The 20,260-nt window shown below is 39.0% G+C and overlaps 1 protein-coding gene across 1 annotated transcript; it reads right to left on the bottom strand.

Annotated features, from left to right (window-relative positions):
• Window positions 1-3,237: 3,237 nt before the first annotated feature.
• DCAF13 (DDB1 and CUL4 associated factor 13) lies at window positions 3,238-20,211 on the bottom strand. Its single transcript, XM_081116869.1, has 11 exons — window positions 19,888-20,211; window positions 16,556-16,755; window positions 15,877-15,984; window positions 15,046-15,135; window positions 13,384-13,539; window positions 10,571-10,648; window positions 8,743-8,825; window positions 8,460-8,624; window positions 5,557-5,692; window positions 4,265-4,428; window positions 3,238-3,413 (listed from the first exon to the last, which is right to left on the bottom strand). The coding sequence occupies exons 1-11, from the start codon at window positions 20,066-20,068 to the stop codon at window positions 3,326-3,328; spliced, it is 1,449 nt and encodes a 482-aa protein (XP_080972995.1). The 5' UTR covers window positions 20,069-20,211; the 3' UTR covers window positions 3,238-3,325.
• Window positions 20,212-20,260: the final 49 nt, after the last annotated feature.

Genomic DNA, 20,260 nt, shown 5'->3' with positions numbered 1-20,260 from the left:
TTTCATAGAGATTTCGTAACAATCAGAGGCTGATAAAACAGAAGGTCATCTTTTCACAACTGCCACAATAAAGGACAGCCAAAGAGGCAGAACTAAGAACCTAACATCGGAACCCAGAGAAAGGAGACCTACTAGCTTCCAAACTCGGAAAATAGCCCATAATTGGCGAGCTTACTGTGCTGGGTACTGGAGAAAGTCTTTTACATACTTTATTGTCACTGAAATCTCACAACCATCCTGTGCAGCTCTTACTGCAGTTTGCAGATAAGGAGAGGTTTGTGAAAATCGCCCAGTGAAGGTTAGGTCCCTTCTCTGCTGTGCTCCACTATGATGATTCTAACAAATAATAACCACTCAGCCATCCTTGATTTCCTGCCACAAATATTTAATGTGTAACTATTGAGTGCTAGGTATTGTGCTGTCCGTCGGGCAAACCAAAATAAACAAGACCAACACGAGCCCTACGCTCACAAGGTTAACGTTCCTAGTTTAATTGTGGCACAGAGGCTGTGTTTAAGAAGTGATCATGGCAATAGGTGCACAACGTGTTATATACCAGGTGCTGTTCTACGATTTTGACATTTGTTGATTGATTTAATTCTCCCAAGAACCTACCACTTTACAGATGCGGAAACTGAGTCAAGGATGGAGACAGAGTCGTTTACCCAAGGTCCCACTCCTTGTGATGTTCAAAGTCAGAATTTGAACCCAAGCCACCTAACTTGGGGGACTGTGACCTTACCTACTGTCCTATTCTAAAATTACTTACTGAAGTAGCTTAATTAGAGGCCTCTCTCCCGGACTCCCAGGTTTGTGGAATGTTAACTGCAGAATATATTTCTCTGAGAGTTTGTAATGAGGAAACAATGAAAGGAAGGACATCTCTGAAAAAGGAAGGAAGGAAGGAAGGAAGGAAGGAAGGAAGGAAGGAAGGAGGGAGGGAGGGAGGGAGGGAGGGAGGGAGGGAGGGAGGGAGGGAGGGAGGGAGGGAGGGAGGGAGGGAGGGGGGAGGGAGGGACGGAGGGAGGGACGGAGGGAGGGACGGAGGGAGGGAAGGAAGGAGGGGGAGTTCTGTGGGATGTGAGAGGTTGAGGAGCAGGGAACCCAGCTGACAAGACAGGCAAGGTCCATGCGCGCTTAGAGCTTACAGTTGGCGGAGAAGTGCTCCGGGGTACGCAGGGAGGGACCACCTGCCCTGTGCAGTCGGGGAGGTTTTCTCTGAGATGTTTGAGACCTGAAGACAGAGGGACAAGCCCTGAGGGCAGAGGAACAATCTGCAGAAATCTTGAGGCAGGAGGAAGCACAGGGTGACGAAGGAGCTGGGAGAAGTCACCTTGGCTGAGCAGATGGAGCCGAAGCGGGGCAGAGCGCGGGGGCCTGGGCCAGCTGAGAACTCCGGTCCTGTCTCCAGAGGCAACAGGAAGCTACTGAAAGGCTGTTAAGCGCAGCAGGGACATGATGAACTTGGCCTTTTAAAAAGATGATTCTGGCCGAAGAGTAGAGCGCAAATTAAAAGGGGGAGAAATTCATGTAAAAATGCCACTTTTCGTGCAACGTAGAGGCCACTGTGAGTGGGCCTGACAGTGCGCTGGGCTGAGGTGCCGGTGGCGGGGAAGGGGAGGAGAGATCTCCAGACAATCGGGGATACTGAGGAAGCGACGGCTGATGAAAGCTCAGGGAGGAGCCAACACCCAAAAGCTGAAATTCAGCGTCGGGCAATCATCAAATGAATTAGGCGGCCTCGCTAGCTGCTAGCTCGTTGCAGGGCAGGTGGGAGCCCAGGGGGGTGCGGGAGGGCAGGGTGGCCACAGGAGGCAGGGGCTGACACCCAGGGTAAGAGCAGGAGGCCAGTGTTGGTGGGCCTGGGAGGTCTGCCAGCTGCGGAGGCTCCTGAAGCTCCTTTGGTACTTTTCAAAGCACTTCTTAACTATTTTTTACTAAAATTCACTTTAGATATCTGGTGTAGACTTACTGCTGAAGACAGAGTTTGAATATTTTTAAATGGAGAAGTTATTAGTCAATTCATACATTAAAATCATGTTACTATTTTCTTTATAAACACAAATCTACTCTGAGCCAAGGTCTCCTTATTGTCATCACTACCAACATCAGGACTCTTCCACTGCAGGGGCAGTCCCCAAGCCACCTAAAATCGCCTTACAAATGTTTATTGTTAAGACCACAGTACGACTCTTGGAATATAATTCCTAACAGAGCAAGTTACAAATTGTGGGTAAGTTCCCAAACCAGCTCATAAGAGTTTATTTTAAGCCTTCATATAGCTAGAATGGGAATCTGCATAAATCATGTTGAAGAGATCCAGCCATCCACTCAACAAACTCAGCTGAGCACCTATGACACAACAGGTTCTGTTTATATGTTGAGAAAACAATAAACAACACAAAGTTCCTTGCAGTCTAGCTGAAAATAAGGGACTGAGGATAAAAAGTTGTGACAAGAAATAATTTAGCAGAAATGGATCAAAGTTACAATTCTGAGAAAAAAGGATGTTTTATTATTGTGACTTGACCATAAATTATAATTATCATTTATGAAAGTTACATAAATGCAGGCTGATCTTAAAAACCTCAAAAAGTCAAATATAAAGTACAGAAAATAAATTCATTTGAAAAATGTACTGATATAATTCTTCAACATGTTACGTAAAATCCTAGGAGGAATCATTGCAATAATTATTCAAAGTAGTATTAAAGGTAACACAAGAGATGTTTGGTCTTAAATGTTAATTTACATGCATAGTATCTACAATAATAGATCAGAGTGAAAGTATATTTGCAATTTCTAACAGAAAAAGTTAGTTTGCAAATACTCTGTATTCTTCAATGAAATAAGAAAGCAGATCAAGGATAAAATGTTACATAGCTTTATCAACCAGGCCACCTTTGAAAGGCAATTTTGCAGGGTAGCTAAAATGAGCAATGGTAAAGCTCTACACATATAAATAAACTGTCTGTTTCACTAGAGCCAGTGCAGCTGACCCTTAAACAAACGCAGGGGTTGGGGTGCTGACCCCATGAGCAGTCAAAAATCCTCATATAACTTCGGTCGGCCCTCCGCACTCGTGGATTCCCAACCTCAAATAGAAAATAATGTTTTGATCCAAGGCTGGTTGAATCCATGGATGCACAACCTGGGACTGCAAAGGAAAACAACTGTATATTTACTAAAAAAAAAAATCCACATATAAGTGGATCCGGCCAGTTCAAACCCATGATGTTCAAGATTAATTGTATTTTTATTTGTAGAGTTTGTGAATCAAAATGTAACAAATGTTGTAAGTCAGTATTGGTAGGAACACCAAATATTATTTCACAACTGCCACTATGTGTTTCTTCTTCTCTGACACGATCGGCACAGACCCAGGCTTGCTATGTTTGAGACGATTCACTTCCCTGGAAATAAGACAAAATACATAAAATGTAAGCAAGTTTACGAGAAACCATCTTGACCAAAGAAAACTTTCTCAGAAAAATCACAAACCATTTTCTTTCACTGGAAAACCACTTATTGGAAAAGAAAAGTCTTCACAATGACATTAGGTAAAAAGTACCTAAAATAAACCTGTTAACCTAATTACTTGCTACTTCTCTTATTATAAAGCAGTGTCCTTCATAAGTTTAAAAATGTGCCACAGTTGTTAAAATACTTAAAAGGGACTCAAGCCCAACATCTGCCCAAAAATAATCATTTGTATAGTTTAATTTTAAAACAAGAGCTCCATTTCAGAATTCCTATTAATACCTTGCAAGAATTCAAGAACTGCAAAGAGAAGAATCCCACAGAGGAAACAGTGGTGATGAGTTCGGCTTTAGAGTCAAAATGTTAGATTCCAGATGTCATGATGAAGCACATTAGAAAAATTTTTATTTACGCAATGTGCACTAGGAGTTCTCTGCATTCTATATCTTGGAAAATATACAACACCTCTTAATTCTAGCTACATCATTTTTTAAAAACATTTTCTATTTACAATAGTCTTCTAGTATAGGAAGCAGCATTTTCGTACTTTGATAAAAGTCATTTTCACTGCCTGCCCTTTAAACATATTCTCAAAAATAGGTATTAGAAATTCTCACAATCTTATATGATTGTTGCTCTCCCTTTTATAAGGGGAAAAAACACATCAAAATATCTCAAATGTATAATAGCACGTAAACGATTCCCTTGAAAGGCTGGTTTTTGGTGACACGGGGGGTGAGTTAGAAAAAGGTACTGAGTTAGAGTCAAATGCCCCAAAACGTACTTCCGCCGCCGAGCCTCTCTCATGACGCGCTGCTCTTGGATCTGGCTGTAGATTGGTTTTGGCAGATGTCGGTGGCGAGCGATGCGTTTTATGTGAGGATGATGCTGAAATTTCTCCTTCAACTTCTGGTTATAATCTTTGGCTGCCTTTTCTCGTGACGTAAGCTGGGAAAAAATGCATTTTGATATTTAAATAAATGGTGTGTTCTTTGTTTTGCTTCAGTATAACAAAGCTAGGGAAACCCAAAATGTCCCAAAACTACACTCTTATGACATGCAACCCAAACTGCCAATGTAATCCTACCCTTTGCGAGGCTGTTAGCAGGACCAGCTCTGCGAGCACCGGCTCTCCTTCAGGCAGCACGCCCGCAATGTAAAAATGCCACCAGTGGAAAGCAGCAGTGCTTGTGGGCGAGGGGTTATGCAGACCACTGAGCTGCGCCTTCCCGAGGCATAACTAACAGAACCGCCTAAATTAATCACTCAGGGGTTTTCTTTCTGTACAAATTACTACTGAGACAAAAAAGTGTTCGATTCTGTACTAACTAGCACTTGTTTAACAGTGTTAAGGATGGTAAGCTTTAAAGGAACATTTAACGATGAACTGCACCTCGGTAGAGTGTACTACTTAGCAATCATTACACCTAAAAAAGAATTCTCTCTAATTACTGCTTATCATCTTGTGATTCTCCTACCAGGGCGAGGCAGAAATAACTCTCCCTAACCCTTCCTTCTTAAACTTAGTATGTTTCTGACATAAACACTCTGTATGTGTGTTAGATAAAACATGAGACATTTAGAAAAACATCAAGAGCAAAAATAGCCGCAAGTGCACAACCCAAAGGTAGCTAGCCAATGATAATATTTGTTATATTTTCACTGAATCTTTTTTAAAGTCTGAAGCTTTCTGTATTTTTTTAAAGTTAAGTGTTCACTGTGTCTTTAATATTAAGACCTGCGGACTTTAACCTGCCAGATAACTACCAGGAGAAACAGGTGTTGTAAGTTCTGAGCTTCTAGTCCCTACATTTTCTCTCCCTACCTCAAGGGAAACACAAAGAATCAAGAAGTCTCAAATATTATCAAACATCTGACGATGCCTCTGCCATGAAAAAAAGTAAATCTCAATACAACCTTGTCTGCTTTGGTGCTAACGTTTCTTTTTATTATAACTATGCCAATTTGATCAAAATACCTAAAACATTTCAAATAAATTCTCTTTACAATATAATGGTATCCAATAAAATTAGAAACTAGTTTTACTTGACAATAAAAGAAAATGAGGTCTCTTACCACACCCAATTTTTCAGAAGCATTAGCTTTCCATAGACGAATGTTCATTTCATCAGATCCACACATAATATACTTGCTGTCAGAAGTCCATTTGACACAGATAACATGCTGCATTCTCTTTGTGTGATATACTTCCCTATAGGAGAGCAATGAAGTTAAAACTCCTAGGATTCTGGTAAAGGTTTTCCTGAACCACTGCTTAGCAAGTCTCAGAATACCATTTTGAGCCCTAAGAGAGTGTAAGAGAAACTCAAATTCATTTTAATGTATTTTTATTGAACCAAATTGACAAGAGTCTATGCTAAGTGCTAAGGAATTAAAAATTATTCCTGTCCTCAGAGAAGTTACAGTGCAATAAGAAAAATATAAACAAACCAACCAAAACTAGATGCCCAGAGAAGTTCACAAAATAACTGAAGGCAGCTCCGGCTGGTTTGGCTCAGTAGTTAGAGCATCCGCCCGCAGACTGAGCATCGAGGGTTCAATTCCCAGCAAGGGCACAGACCTGGGTTGCAGGTTTGTTCCCTGGCCCTGGTTGGGGCGCCCGCAGGAGGCAACCAATCAATGTGTCTCTCTCACATCGATGTTTGTCTCTCTCCTCCTCCCTCCCTTCCACTCTCTCTGAAAAGCAATAGAAAAAATATCCTAGGGTGAGGGTTAACAAAAGAAAGAAGGAAAGGGGAGGGGAGGGGAGGGGAGGGGAGGGGAGGGGAGGGGAGGGGAGGGGAGGGGAGGGGAGGGGAGGGGAGGGGAGGGGAGGGGAGGGGAGGGGAGGGGAGGGGAGGGGAGGGGAGGGGAGGGGAGGGGAGGGGAGGAAGAATGAAGGCGTATAACACAAATAAAATATGTTGAAGCTGAAGAATTTTGTAACAAAAAATTGATTGTTTTTAAAATGCCTCCACCTACCCTCCAAATCAATTCTGGCCAATCATCATACTTTTCTTTTTACATTTTACAGGAAAACAAAATAAATGTGATGGCGTTCGAAGAGCACATCCTGATATGTTGATCCTAATATCTGATTTTTGTTTTGGTCCAACTGTTTAAAAAGCTTAATTAATTGAGGTGAGAGTTGATTTAACATGGTGAAAAGGGAGGGCTATAGAAGTGTCTGACGAGTTGAGGTAAGAATCACTCAATAAATGGAGATGTCAAATATCATACCTATTTGGAAAGGCTGTGAAACATGCTAAGTGAATTCACAGAAGATACTGTATTGGGAAGTGTGAAGAGCATTAAAAAGCAAGTAAAAGACAAAGTCAGAAAAAATAAAAATATGAGACTTCTGGAAAAATACATGTTCCTATCTGGATTTAAAATGATTCAAAATGCAGACTATTTAAGAGGAAGGAAGGAAGCTCAGCAAGCTGCACAGTAGGAGAAAACCTACACATGGAGACCAAGACAACCAGAGTTCACTCTGTAGAAGTATCTCTGAAGTACACTCACAAAATGAGTCTTTTACACTGTTCCTAACAGATATGTTTTGAGCTCTTAAATGAACATGTACATAAACCATAATAAATTTACTTCTAAAAGTCAGGAAATGGTTAGAAAGAATATCCTATAAAATGAAAAATAGATGAGATAGACTTTTTCTTCTCGCCATGCTCTGCTTTTACAAGAAACAATTCTTATCCTCTCTACATTTTAAAAAAATATGCTTTTATTGATTTTAGAGAAAGGGAGAGAAAAATATCAATGGGCTGCCTCCTGCACGCCCCCTACTGGGGATCCAGCTGGCAACCCGGGCATGTGCCCTGACTGGAATCGAGCCAGGGACCTACTGATAATTGGGACGATGCTCAGCCCACTGCGCTACACCGGCCAGGGCTAATCCATACATATGTAAGAGGCCTCTTTTCTCCCACAGCCACATAATGAATTTAAATTTTAGGAAATTCAATCAGGCTTTGGTGATCATTAAAAAATAACCTGTTCATGTATTAGACCGGTCAAATCCAATGGTTAGTCACTTAACGAACTTAGAATCCTCCTTACTGGTAAACTAGGCAGAGTTCTTAATTTCTAGATATGTTTATGTTTGTACATATGACAGAAATTAATTGCTCCATGTGAATGGAACTGATTTACTTGAGAATGTGCATCGCCCACCTCTTGATAATTCCAGGGCCACACCTACAAAGTACGGAATAGAGGGAGACTGATATTTTGCTCTTTTGTATTTTTACCTCAGTGTATAAAAGCTGAATTTGAATAAATAAAAAAATAACAAAATGTAAGGATTATTGATTACTCTTAAACTGTTATTAGGGAAAAACTTACATAAGTTCTTGATTATCAAATTAAAAATTTCTGAAAGTTTAATATTTTGGTATAACAATGGAATATGTCATTTTATACATTTGTTCAAACTGACAGAAGGTACAACACCAAGAGCAAACCCTAAGGTAAACTACAGATTTCGGGTGACTATGACGTGCCAATGTAGGTTCACGCGTGGTAACAAATGCACCACTCTGGTGAGTGATGGCGACAGTGGGGGAGGCCGTGCATGTACGGGTAGGCGGTGTACGGGAAATCTCTGTACCTTACTCTCAATTTTGTTATAAACCTAAAACTGCTCTTAAAAAAATAAAGTATTTATTTTTAAAAGTTTACTATAAAACTTTAAAATAATTCTAAAATAAAAGGCTTTGCCCTGAGGCAAACACTAAAATTTCACATCAACAAATTATATAAAGACAATACCCCGTTTAATGAAAGAAACTACACAGCAGTTTCACCCATAGATGGATGATACAATGAAAGTTAACTCCAAGTCACAAAACCAGGGTGTAAGCCCCATCATATACACACAACCAACCTTCCAACAAAGATAAATGATGACCCAGACATGGAAAATTCAAATAAAAATAAGTGGTTTATTGGTAGTGACATACCTGCTTCTACTTTTGTCCACAGGAAAGATTCGAATAGATTTATCAAAACTAGCAGACACAAACTCTTTCCCAGTGGGAGAGTAATCCACATCAAGCACCGCAGATACGTGATCCATGTGCACCATTACAGGAGTGTCCAGGGCACGCATATCAAAAGTATATAAGCTGTAAAAGGATTTTTAATTATGTCATACAAATTTCTATAAAACAAATATGCAGTACTAAGAGACACTGGTGAAAGTAACACCACTAGCTAAATAAGTTTTAAAAAAGGAAAACTTACTTGTAATCTTCATTTGCTGCAGTGAAAATGAAAGCTTCCATAGGGTTCCAACAAATTGTATTTGTTCTCATATCTAAGATGACCTGAGAAAGGAAGCATACACTAACCTATTACTATGAAATCAATTCCCTCTAAAATGAATACACTTCCCATTTCATCTGCTTTCTTTTTTTCATTGACTTAAGCAAATACTTAGTAAATACCTATTATGTGTTCAGTGGCTGGCTCAATACAACAGGAAAAGAAATCAATAACTGTTTCCTGAATACACAGGCAGTGCAGTAAATACTGAAAATATACAAACGTGTAATAAATGGTCCTCTGGCCTCAAATAACCTACAGTTTAATCAGGAAAATGAGACATGATTGAAGCTGACCTGCGAAGAACCAGTACATTACAGAGCTTCTCAACAGGAACATTCTGGGTAGGAAAATCTTTTGCTGTGTGTGACTGTCCACTGTAGAGGCTTAGCCTCTCAGGCACCTGCCCACTAAATGCCAGTAGCAGTCCCTCAAATGCCCCTCCCACACTTCCAAAAATATACTTGGTAGGGGAGGGCAATCCGACTGAGGACTATAAATGTAGGAGAGAAAAGATGAAAGAAATACTGATGGTCCAGTAGAAAAAACAGAGAGACAAAAGAAAATAGCATCTCCTCATTCATCAAGGCGACCTGCATGGGACAAACCCTATTTATATGTTGCCTTACTGACTGAAACAAATAAATGGAATTCATATTGGGACCAGATTTTGGAGAGCCTTGAAAATCAGGCTAGGCTCTTTTCTTCAACCTAAAAGTAAAGGAACACCATTCAAAAATTGAGAACGCAGGGGCAGAGGGGGCAGAAACTACTACTTACTAAACTACTACTTCATGTTAGCATTCTGCTAACTGCGTAAAATATCATGTTTTATTCTCACCGATGTACTGCAAGGTTATTAATATCACCCTTTTACAGGAAAGACACAGATCAAGTTACCTGCTTAAAGTCTAAAACCCAAGTTCATGTAGGATCTTCCCTCTATATGACATGAATGAGTGAAATGATTAAAGTGGTACTTTGGAAAGGTTACCATATTTATCAAGGTCAGATTGCAAAGAATATACTCTACTTCTAGTATTTCTAAATTTATTACATGTTATAAAAATGATTTAGGAACAACAAAAATATTAAAAGCACTTCTTTTGCATGTGGATCATGATAATGAACTCATGGTTCATCAATGAACTGGTGGTGGAACTGGATGCTCACAATTCCTACATTAGCACTCTTCTTTTTACGGACAGTATTTCTCTTCGGTTAGAGTTAGCCTACGGTTCTGTGAGCTTTGGATCTAACTCGTGGAATGACTGCTTAGCACTGTTGGGAAATCTGTCACCTTGCACAGAATAGTGTTTGTCCAAACAAAATGCGAAACTAGTACCTATCAGCACGTAACTAAACAAATAAAGCTGGTTATGTAAATTAGTTATAAAACTTTCTGGAATACTATGGTGTCATGTGATAATCATGGGGCCTGAAGTAAAGAGATGCAATACTTTTAATTAAAGGCCTTTCCATTTAAAAAGTACTGACTAGATGCCCCAAATTTACTGGCATTATGGAAGAAACAATGAAGCCTAGGATATAGTACCTAATGGAAATAAGGGTCTCTAAAAGTACCAGGGAGCCGAGAGAACGCCACCATGATCACTTTGGGTTCTAATAGCATCTCTATGAAAAATATTTTTTAATACGGAAGAAACAGTTGCTGTTTATTTTGTCGCTCAATTTACAGTGGAATGCGTGAACAATCGTATAAAGCAGAAGACAAACTGTAACTCACCTTTTTCAGAGGAGTAGCTTGCCTCATATCATACAGTACTATATTCCTGTCAGAAGCACAGCTTCCCAAGAGAAATGTCTAAAAATAAGTATAACAATCACCAGTTAAAAGCCAGGCTTGGCAGCAAACCCTGTCCATTCAGTGAACAAATCATTTAATTACCCTTGATGTTTATGTTTAGGATACAAAGTTAGAACATCAGAGTCCATTTTAAGAGGATACGATGAATCACTCTTAACCTTAGCAGCCTAAATATTTTCATTGTTAAACCCCCATGGACATGTTTTAGATGCCAGCAACCATGGTGTACAAGTAACTTTGTATTCCATTTTGCAACAGAACATATTCTACTAATTCATGCTTCAACTTAGACCTATTTTCTGTTTTTCAGTATTATAAGTAACACTTAAGTAAACACTTTCATACACTTAGCTCTTTTTTTCCTAAGGATAAAATTTCAGTAGTGGCATTACTGAATAAAAAAACATTAAAAAATTTAAGGCTTTTGACATTTAAGGCTAATCATTTTCCAGAGAGTTGTACAATATACAATGCACTGTGAGAATATGTCGATTTTACTACAACCAGGTAGCATTAGGTAGTGTCATTTAGAAGTTAATATCTGCATGGCAATATATTCTAATTATGTAAGTTATCTTATTAGTATTTAAACATGTCCTCGATATATTAGCTCTCTGTATAAATTAGGTCTATCCTTTGTTTAATTGTTTCATGATGTTTCAAATATTTAATTGTAAATCAGTTATAAACTTGCGAGGTACTTACATAACCCTTGGCATTTGGTGAAAATAAGCCCTCTAGCTAGCACTGGAGCCCCGAGCCCCACCCTTTGTAGCACACTCCTCCTCTCTCAGGGTTCCTGACGCTAATCACTCTTGGCTTCTGCCTACTAATTGCTTCATACAGCGAGTGTAAGAGGAACAAGACTTATTTACTAAATATCTGTAGGGCCAGCTCCTACTACATGTGTGTGCAAAGTTCAAATAAAGTATCATCATGACCTCCAAAACACTCTTTTTAAATCACTTTCTCTCTGAGACTTTCTCCTAGTTAGTGACTCCTCTCAACCTTTCTTCGTGTCTCCTTATGTCATCTTAAGGTCTGACCAGGCTCCATTTCTAAATATGAAGACTTTGATCTGAGCAGAGCAGATATTCTACCTGGACTGAAAACTGACTTTCACGCTGTAAAATGTGTCAATGCTTAATATAAACTTTTAGCTTTATTACAATTCTAGGCTTCAATATTTTAACTGAGAATGTATTATTAATAACTAGAGGAGACAAATACACTCCATTTGTTCACAGCGACATGCCCTTTCCATTAAGTTTAATACAGGAAAAGAGACATGCACACCATTTGTTTTTACCACTAAGTCCATAAGGTTTAAAAAGAAGCCGCACACACAGCTGAACAAATAGAGTTGTTACACACGCAAGTGTGAAAAACATGGTCATGGTCATGGTTGTAGGTCATCACTAATAATTATAACTTTAGAATTGCCCATCAGTTCTTCCGACACAGGTGTTCACCAAAACAGAGAAGCAAAAGATCTTCCCACAGAGAATCACTGTCTGATCTTTTTTTAAATAGTAAGAACGTCACCATCTTAAATTTGGATAGTACCTTTTAAAAATATTCACACACATTATCACATTTTAAACTGACAACAAACCTGTGAAGTACACTAAAGATATATAATTAACCTTATTTTAAAAATAAAGAAACAAATATAGATAAAAAGTCTGGATTGTATAAGGTCAAAGGCATGTGCAAGGAACGTTGGCAGTGGGTATGTGCTGGGGCAGGAAGAGGGGCCTCTGACTGACTTCTCAGCAGCACCTCAAAGCCAGGCTCACATCATACAGCAGCACCTCATGTTCCAAAACATCACACAAACAATTTTTATACCTTGCTATTTTGACTTGGCCTTTCTACCCTCCTTTTGCCAGCTGTGGGTCTCTCAGAGTATAAAACTTGCATCTCAGGGTTTTCTCTTATACTATCTAACATAATAATATCCTGATAACTTCTAAAATCAGCTTACACATGCAGCAATTTCCTTTCCTTTCTATAGGAAAAAGCATTTTACTGAGTCTCCTGGGCAATGAGTTCACCTATTATTATACATCCAGAGAAGGCTCAGGGAAAGATCTGGAGGCCAAGGGCTAGCCTAGCCTTCAGGGCAGCCTCCCTTCCCAAATTCGGACCTGACAGTAAGTAATAGCCAATCTCCAACTCTTTCCTTAGACCTGGAAGGAATGAGGAATCACAACTCATACTTCTTACAAAAGAAAAATATAACTAACTAATTATCATGCAAGAAAATATCTTACGTGCTATAATCAAGCACTTGTGCCCTTATCAATTACAAATAAAGAAAACAATGCTCAATTCTCTTCCTTCTGACGTCCAAGAGAGTTAAAATTTAACATTTTCCTGAAGGTAAAATGACATAACCTGCAGTAGATGAGTGCTGAAAATACCAGTAAAACTTAAGTGTCACAGTACAGCATCTGCTTGAACTCTACCCCAATGAGCACATGCACACACGCTCCTCTGACACTGCTTAATACCAGTACCTGGGACTAAACTCGGGCAAGTATGCTGAGATCTGACCAAAGATGTCAGAACTCAGATATAATTTGGAAAATTGACCAAATGCCAGAAACACAATAAAAACTCAGAGAAGTATTATATCACATTTAAAAGTTTCCTACACAGAGATGAAATTATTAAATAATAAGAAAACAATAAACAAAAAATATCTCAAAAAAAACACACCACATTACCTCAATTGGGTTAAATTTAACACTACTTATACTGTCAAATCCCCAGGTCATTGAACATATAGGACTGGTTTTCTGTTCATCCCAAATGTCTACTTGCTGTCCACATGTGGCAAAAATAGCTTCTTTCCAGTGATGATCAATTCCTGTATACACTGTCTTTAAAAGCAAAGAGATTGTTACAGATGGGTCTTGTCTACAGAATATTTTAATATATTTATCTATCCTCTCATTTTTTTGGAGAAAATCCCTGTTCACAAAGAAACTTCTCTAAAGCCCTTACTTAAAGGAGAGAATAGTACCATAAGGAACAACGTGTCTCAGCACACATTCTGGGAATAAAGAAAATGTTAACATGGGATGCATTTAGTTAAGTTTGAAAACAGATCACTGAAGCAGTTTTAAAATCATCATTGGCTATTGAAGGATCTAATGAAATACAAAGGTAATTTCTAAAAAACTTCATTCCACATTTACCACGTAAAGTAATGACTCCCAGGACAGAAAAATAGATACCAACAACTGGATTAAAATTTAGACAGAAAAATAAAATCAGTGCTAATATTGTTAAAAGCAATAAAATCTCATAAATTTGATTATCCACTTAAATATGTGATTAATCTATTCAGGTCCAGATTAAAGTATACCTTTGTACTATAAGGTAAAAATTGCTTGAAAAGCAAATTAGAGGAAAATATTTGGCCAATACTTTATGCTTTTAAGAACTGTTAGCAGCATCTGCAGGTTTCTAATTATTTCCTGTTCATGAAAGCAAGGCCTACAAACTTTTCCACAATTAGAATTAATTGTCCTACCACAGAGGTAGGGGTAAGACTAAATATTTCAAAAATCTTTTGGAATTTCTAGAGAAAAAGCATTTTACAACCATGAAACCAACTTTGTTTCAGGAGTTACTATTTTTTTTTTTACCACCTGCAAGTTATTTCCATCTCATACTCATACCCCACCTCCATGTCCCTTTAAGAACATTTAGAACTTCTTGAAACCTGAAAAGCAGAACCTAAATATATACTAACTATAACAGTGAAACGACAAAGTGAGTTTAAAAATGCATACATTTAAAGATTAAACCTAATTTTAGAATTTTGCTTACTACACAATGTAAGCATTATCAAATATGGGTAGCCAAACATTCTGAATTATACTTAAGTTATATAACTAAACTATATCATCTGATTTGCAGAATGTCATAGAAAATGTAAATGAGATTTATATAAAAAGCATCATCATATTATTACATTTCTTCATTTCCTAAAGGAGTCTTTCAACTAAGACATTCTGAGCGTTGTGTAAGATCTATGGTAAATCTGACAGAAGCTTGGAGCCTTATTTCCTCTGATCTTTTTGCCTTATAGATGTCCCCCCAGGGCCTTGCTAGAGAAAATGTTCCATTGCATCCTCCAGCTAACAACAGAAATTAAACCGACAACAACAAACACTTTTGTTGAATTTGAAGAACTGTTCAAATTCGTTAGCTGCAAAGGAACACTGCTGCATTAAACATTGCTTAAAATAGGTCACTTATTACAGCCTAAAGTCTTTGCTTTCTTATTTACACCTTTTTTGGAAATTAAAATTATGAAATAATTTGAAAAAGAAAGAAGAATTTTAATGGACAAAGTATGGGTCAACTTATTTTTGTACCTTTCCTAATATTGTATGCAATGGTTCTTCCTCTTCTCCAAAGCCTGGTCCATCCATTTTCCACTGCTTCACAGTTTTGTCATCACCGACCTAAAAATATTTATTATGGGATGATAATGAACAACAGTTACAACTTTTCAACCTGCCAACATATACATCAAACTATAAACACTCCAGTTTTAAAAAGAACACATACAATATTCGGCCAGTATCGTAATTATTGATGCATTTATTTCTCACCTTGTTATAGTAAAGATTTGTAACACATATAGCACATAAAGCTAAAAATAAAATAGCATGAGTAGAGCAAAATAAAATGAGTAGGAACAAAGTTAGGTCACATATAATGGCAAAAAAATGCACATTGCAACAGGATGGCATTTCAAATTAGAGAGAAACGTACACTTAAAAATGGTTACAATGGTAAACTTTCTGTTCTGTGTATCTTACCTCCCCCTACAAGCAGTGATTTACTTCTTCAGTGATTTCCAACTATCTGACACAATACAACTTACTCATCCCTAGCACTGGAAATCCTCCAGAATAAACTGAACTACCTTTCTAGCCTAACCTTGCATTAATCCCACTTCTCAGTGTTCTATAGGATATTAATTCACTATTACATTAAGAAATTATTTTAAAAAATCAAAAAGCATTGGGAAGGCTGGATTACATAAAGAAAACCAGTACTTTTCAAGGTTTTAGTAAGTTATTTTGCATTGTGAAACTCCAAAAGAGTCTTGGAAGAAATACATGAACACAGAAAATATTCAATTAGCTCAGTCTTATACATGTTGAAAAGAGTTAATAACTTAATTGTATTATACTTACAGTAAAAAAAGAACTCCCACAAAAACGAGTACATATTCCTCGTACAAAACCTTCATGTGCTTGTATTGTACGGATACAGTTTCGTTTGGTCAAGTTCCAAATTCTGACCTATGATAAAGTATACCAGGAAATTTTAGTAAACTGCAAATATAAAATGTTCAGGCACAGGAGTACTACATTCCAAGAAAAATAAATTCAACACTGAAAAAGCTATGAATTATTCTACCAGGCAGCTAAAAACAAAATCCTCTGGATTAAAATAATGCAATAATTAAGGCTAAGTATACCAACAAGCAGAACATTCAATCTGTTAAATACTCTGCTGATTCTAGTTTAAAGTGTTTCAAAGCTTGCTTTCTTTGCCGGAGTGGGAAATAATTAAGTGTTGAATCATTAATAACATCCTGTTATTAATAAGACTCACACTGAAATATCTTTATTATAAACATGTTTTATTACTTACTATCAAGTTAAGCCTTAAGCCACTACATTTTTAATTTCTTGGGTTTAGATAAGAAACTACAGAAATTACTAATTCAGTTTTGAGAATTAAAAGAAAACAGAACATATAAAAATGAAATCAAAGCAATTAAACCCAGAGTAACTCAAAGCTAAAGGAAGAACATTAGTAATATAATTGTTTTTAGTTTAAAATACCAATGTTTAGAGTGACACTTGCCTCTCCATCACATGCCCCAGAAAGGACAGTAGCCAGGCTCTTTGGATGCTTTGCCAAGCAATTGACTCCATCTCGGTGACCATCCAGAGAAGCAAGGAATGGCTTTGCAAATACCCGTTCCAGTTTGGTAGCATTTAAAGCTCTTACATATTCTCGTGGGACCTCAAAAGGATGTAAGGTAGGATCATAGTTTCTTGGAACTGAAATAAGAATGACTCCTCTTAATAAAACAATTCACATTTAATATTTCCTGTGGTCTTCATCAGCTAATCATTCAATTTGTTATTCAGCAGGGATCCTGTTCTATGCCTAGCACTGTGAAGAATACAAAAGAGCAGACCTTTTGTCCAGAAACCTTTCCAAAATGGCCCAAAAATCATGGAATGCATATATTTTGCAAAATAATTAGACCCCATATATAACACAGCTTTTCCTTTTATATGTCCTACTATACCCTTCAACCGGTTGTGAGCTTTCACTGGCAGGGCTTCCACTACATTCCTCACTTGTACCCCTCATGCCTAGCACAGTGCCTGGCACAAAACAAGTACATGACAAACGTTTGCCTGACTGAGCGCTAAACAACCTATGCGGCAGGAAACACTGTTAATCTCCGGTGCTAATCACTATAGTGACAGGCATGCACTGTTGTGATTATGATTACGGCTATTTATTGAGCACTTTTCATATTTGTTTACCTACTTAAAAAGAGTTTACCATGTGCCAGGCACTATTGCAAATACCTTATATTAACTCATTTACTCTCCACAGCACCCTATGGGTTAGGTTCTAAAATTGTTTTCCATCTTATAGATGGGAAAATTGAGGCACAGAGTGGTAACTTTTCTATGAAATGATGGAGTGAAGATTCAAACCAAGGAAGTCTGGCTCCAGAATCAATGTTCTTAACTATTATGCTATGCTGCCAAACAGGCTGTCTCAGTTAATAACTGCTTAGGAAATCATTCTAAGCCCACATGTCTACAAAACTCTCAATGTCTAAATGTAAACGTATCTTCGGGACTGAGGGGGACCAGAGAGAGAGAGAAATGTGAGAGAGAAACACTGATCTGTTGCCTCCCGCATGCACCCTAACCAGGGATCAGGCCCACAACCTGGGAATGTGCCCTGACTGGGAATGGAACCTGCCACCTTTTGGTCTGCAGGATGACGCTCCAACCAACTGAGCCACACAACAACCGAAGCTGATGTCTCTTCTTTCTGACTCCCTCCTAATAACGGTACTGTGGATAAAAAGGGGGGTTCTACAGAAAGTAACCTCACAAGGTGATCTGATCATAAATTCCCAAATGGGCAGGTCATGGAGTCACACCCCAGGCATATAACTTCTTCAGTAAAACGTTCATCTTTGCCTTAAGCAAGCCCTGTCCATTGTTTCTGTGCATCTAGGTTAACACACCTTTTAAATAAGCATAACCACCCCCAAGAGAGCACAAAATCTTTTTTAAATGTATAAAAGAAACTGCAAAACTGTAATTCTCCAGAGTATTTGAAATCTTGCTTCCCGGCAATCATCGTCAGTTTGGCTCAAATAAATTCTTATAAAAATTCTCTACAGTTTTGGAAGTTTCTTACATCGATAGTACTGTATCCAACATTCAATCAAGCTTAAAGGTCAGTCATTCTTATGTATTCCATCTTCCATATTACCCAGTGCCAAAATGTAAAGTCCTACTTAGACTCTCTCGGAAATACTTCTTATTCTTCCTTCCATCTCTTTTCCTACCTCTAGTAACTTAGTTTTAGTCCTTATTACTTTATATTTGAACTATAGTGATATCATCACTACTCTATTTGGTAGCAGTTTACACTAACACCAGATAAATCATTTTAAAACACAGCTTTTTACATGTCACTCCCATGCTCAAAAACTTTCAAGGCTCCCTACAGTGGTAGTCTTCAAATTCTTTTGATTGTGTGCCCCATTAGTAACAGAGTTTTTGACCAGATCTCTCATGGCATATTTTTATGTAATTTTTTCTCACATGTCTGTATTTTAACCAACTGTATCAAAAGAACCAACAGAGTTTTAAAAATACAGATTCTCTGATGCCCACCCCCAAGTCAATGACTGAAAATACTCAGATACGTATATGAACACTGCACAAAATAACAGCTAAACAAGAATAAAGGAAGGTAACAAATGTCTTCCTCATTTTGTTTCACAGAGCTCCAATATTTCTATTTTTCCACTTTGCTATTAACACTTCCACCATAAAGTATAAAGAAATAGAAAGATATATAAATACGACGCTTAACAAGATCAGACGACTAATCATCTCCTAACACGGAGATTCTAGGACAAGCCAGTCATTCACTCATTCCCACATTAAGAGAATGCCTGAAATGCACCCGGACTGGCAAGGTAAATACAAGCTACTCCTGAGAAAGGTAGTAACTGGCAACACGAGAGAGGAAGATGAGAGGCCAGGTTCAAGAAACAGAGATGATGTCAAATTCAAGTGACATAACTAATGCATGTCAGAAACATTATTACTTAACCTGTAAACATCTTGTGAGTAGACACTTAGTTCTGAGCAATGCTCATCCATATGCTAACCTCTACTACTCACTCAAAATAATGAACTATTGCTCCAGTCTCATCTTCTGTCACTGATCCCTTAGTCAAACTCCGACGACATGACCCCCACGTTCGTTTCTGCCTTAAGGCCTCTGACCTTGTGAATTCTCTTCACTTGTAACAGTCTGTTAACAATGGTTGGTCCCCTGTCCTTCGGATGTCATGAGCAAGTATGCACTTCATAAGCGGTCAGCGTGTTAACAGGGGAACAGATACGGATAAATAAAACTCATTAATTTCATTTTAACCATATCCAATTCCAAGAGTTGTTCGTAGAGAAAACCCATGGCTTTGTTTCACCTTAGTCTCTTCCTAGGGGGAGACGTTACGTAATTTTAAGTAGTAAAGCGGCCAGAAGTTAGAGCAGCACTAAGATATGAAAAAGCCAGTTTAATTGCTAAATCCTTCAACCCACGAGTTTGGGTCATTCAAGTTGCCCTTGTCAACAACAGGAACCTGAGAACAATCTCAGAGCAGCAGCTGGGGGGGGGGGGGGGGCCAAAGCATCCTCCATATAGCTAACTTCCCCACTACCCACCAGACAAAGGGCTTTCAAAAAGGACTTCAAGAGAGGTTATCTGCTACCCAGTCCCGTCACGCCCTGAACTGGAAAAAGTCAGCGTTGGCGAAAGAGTAGGGCAACGAGCCTACAGCCAGCCTCCCGCCAGCTTTCCTCGGGGGCAGCCCGGGCCGGGCCCAAGGCTGCCGGGCTCCCGCGCACTGGCCTCACCTCTCTGCAAGTCCAACTTGGTCTCGCGGACATAGTGGTCCGGGTTCCGGCTCAGCATCTTCACCTTCATCGCGGCGGCCGGCGTCTCACCGACTCCACGAGCCTCGGCCTCCGGGTTCCAGTTACCGCCCCCTCCCCTGGCACATGCCACTTCCGCTTCTTCCAGACTACTTCCTGTCATGTGACTTCCACGGCCCGGAAGCCGGCCGCCGGGGCTGAGCGCGCCCAGCGGCGCGCCGTAGTCGCCGACACGGGTCGGCCCGGAGCGGTCCTGTGCGCTCCAGTCCGCGTCCGGGTGCCCCAGCTGTGGGCGGGGCGGGGCAGGGCGGGGACTCGGCGGAGGCGGCGCCCCACCGCCTGCGTGCTCTTCGCC

Source organism: Miniopterus schreibersii, assembly GCF_964146895.1.
Source record: "Miniopterus schreibersii genome assembly, chromosome: 17".
In the NCBI taxonomy this organism is placed as follows: domain Eukaryota; kingdom Metazoa; phylum Chordata; class Mammalia; order Chiroptera; family Miniopteridae; genus Miniopterus; species Miniopterus schreibersii.
The sequence above is the reverse complement of the archived record's forward strand: the minus strand, read 5'-3'. Positions and strand labels throughout refer to the sequence as shown.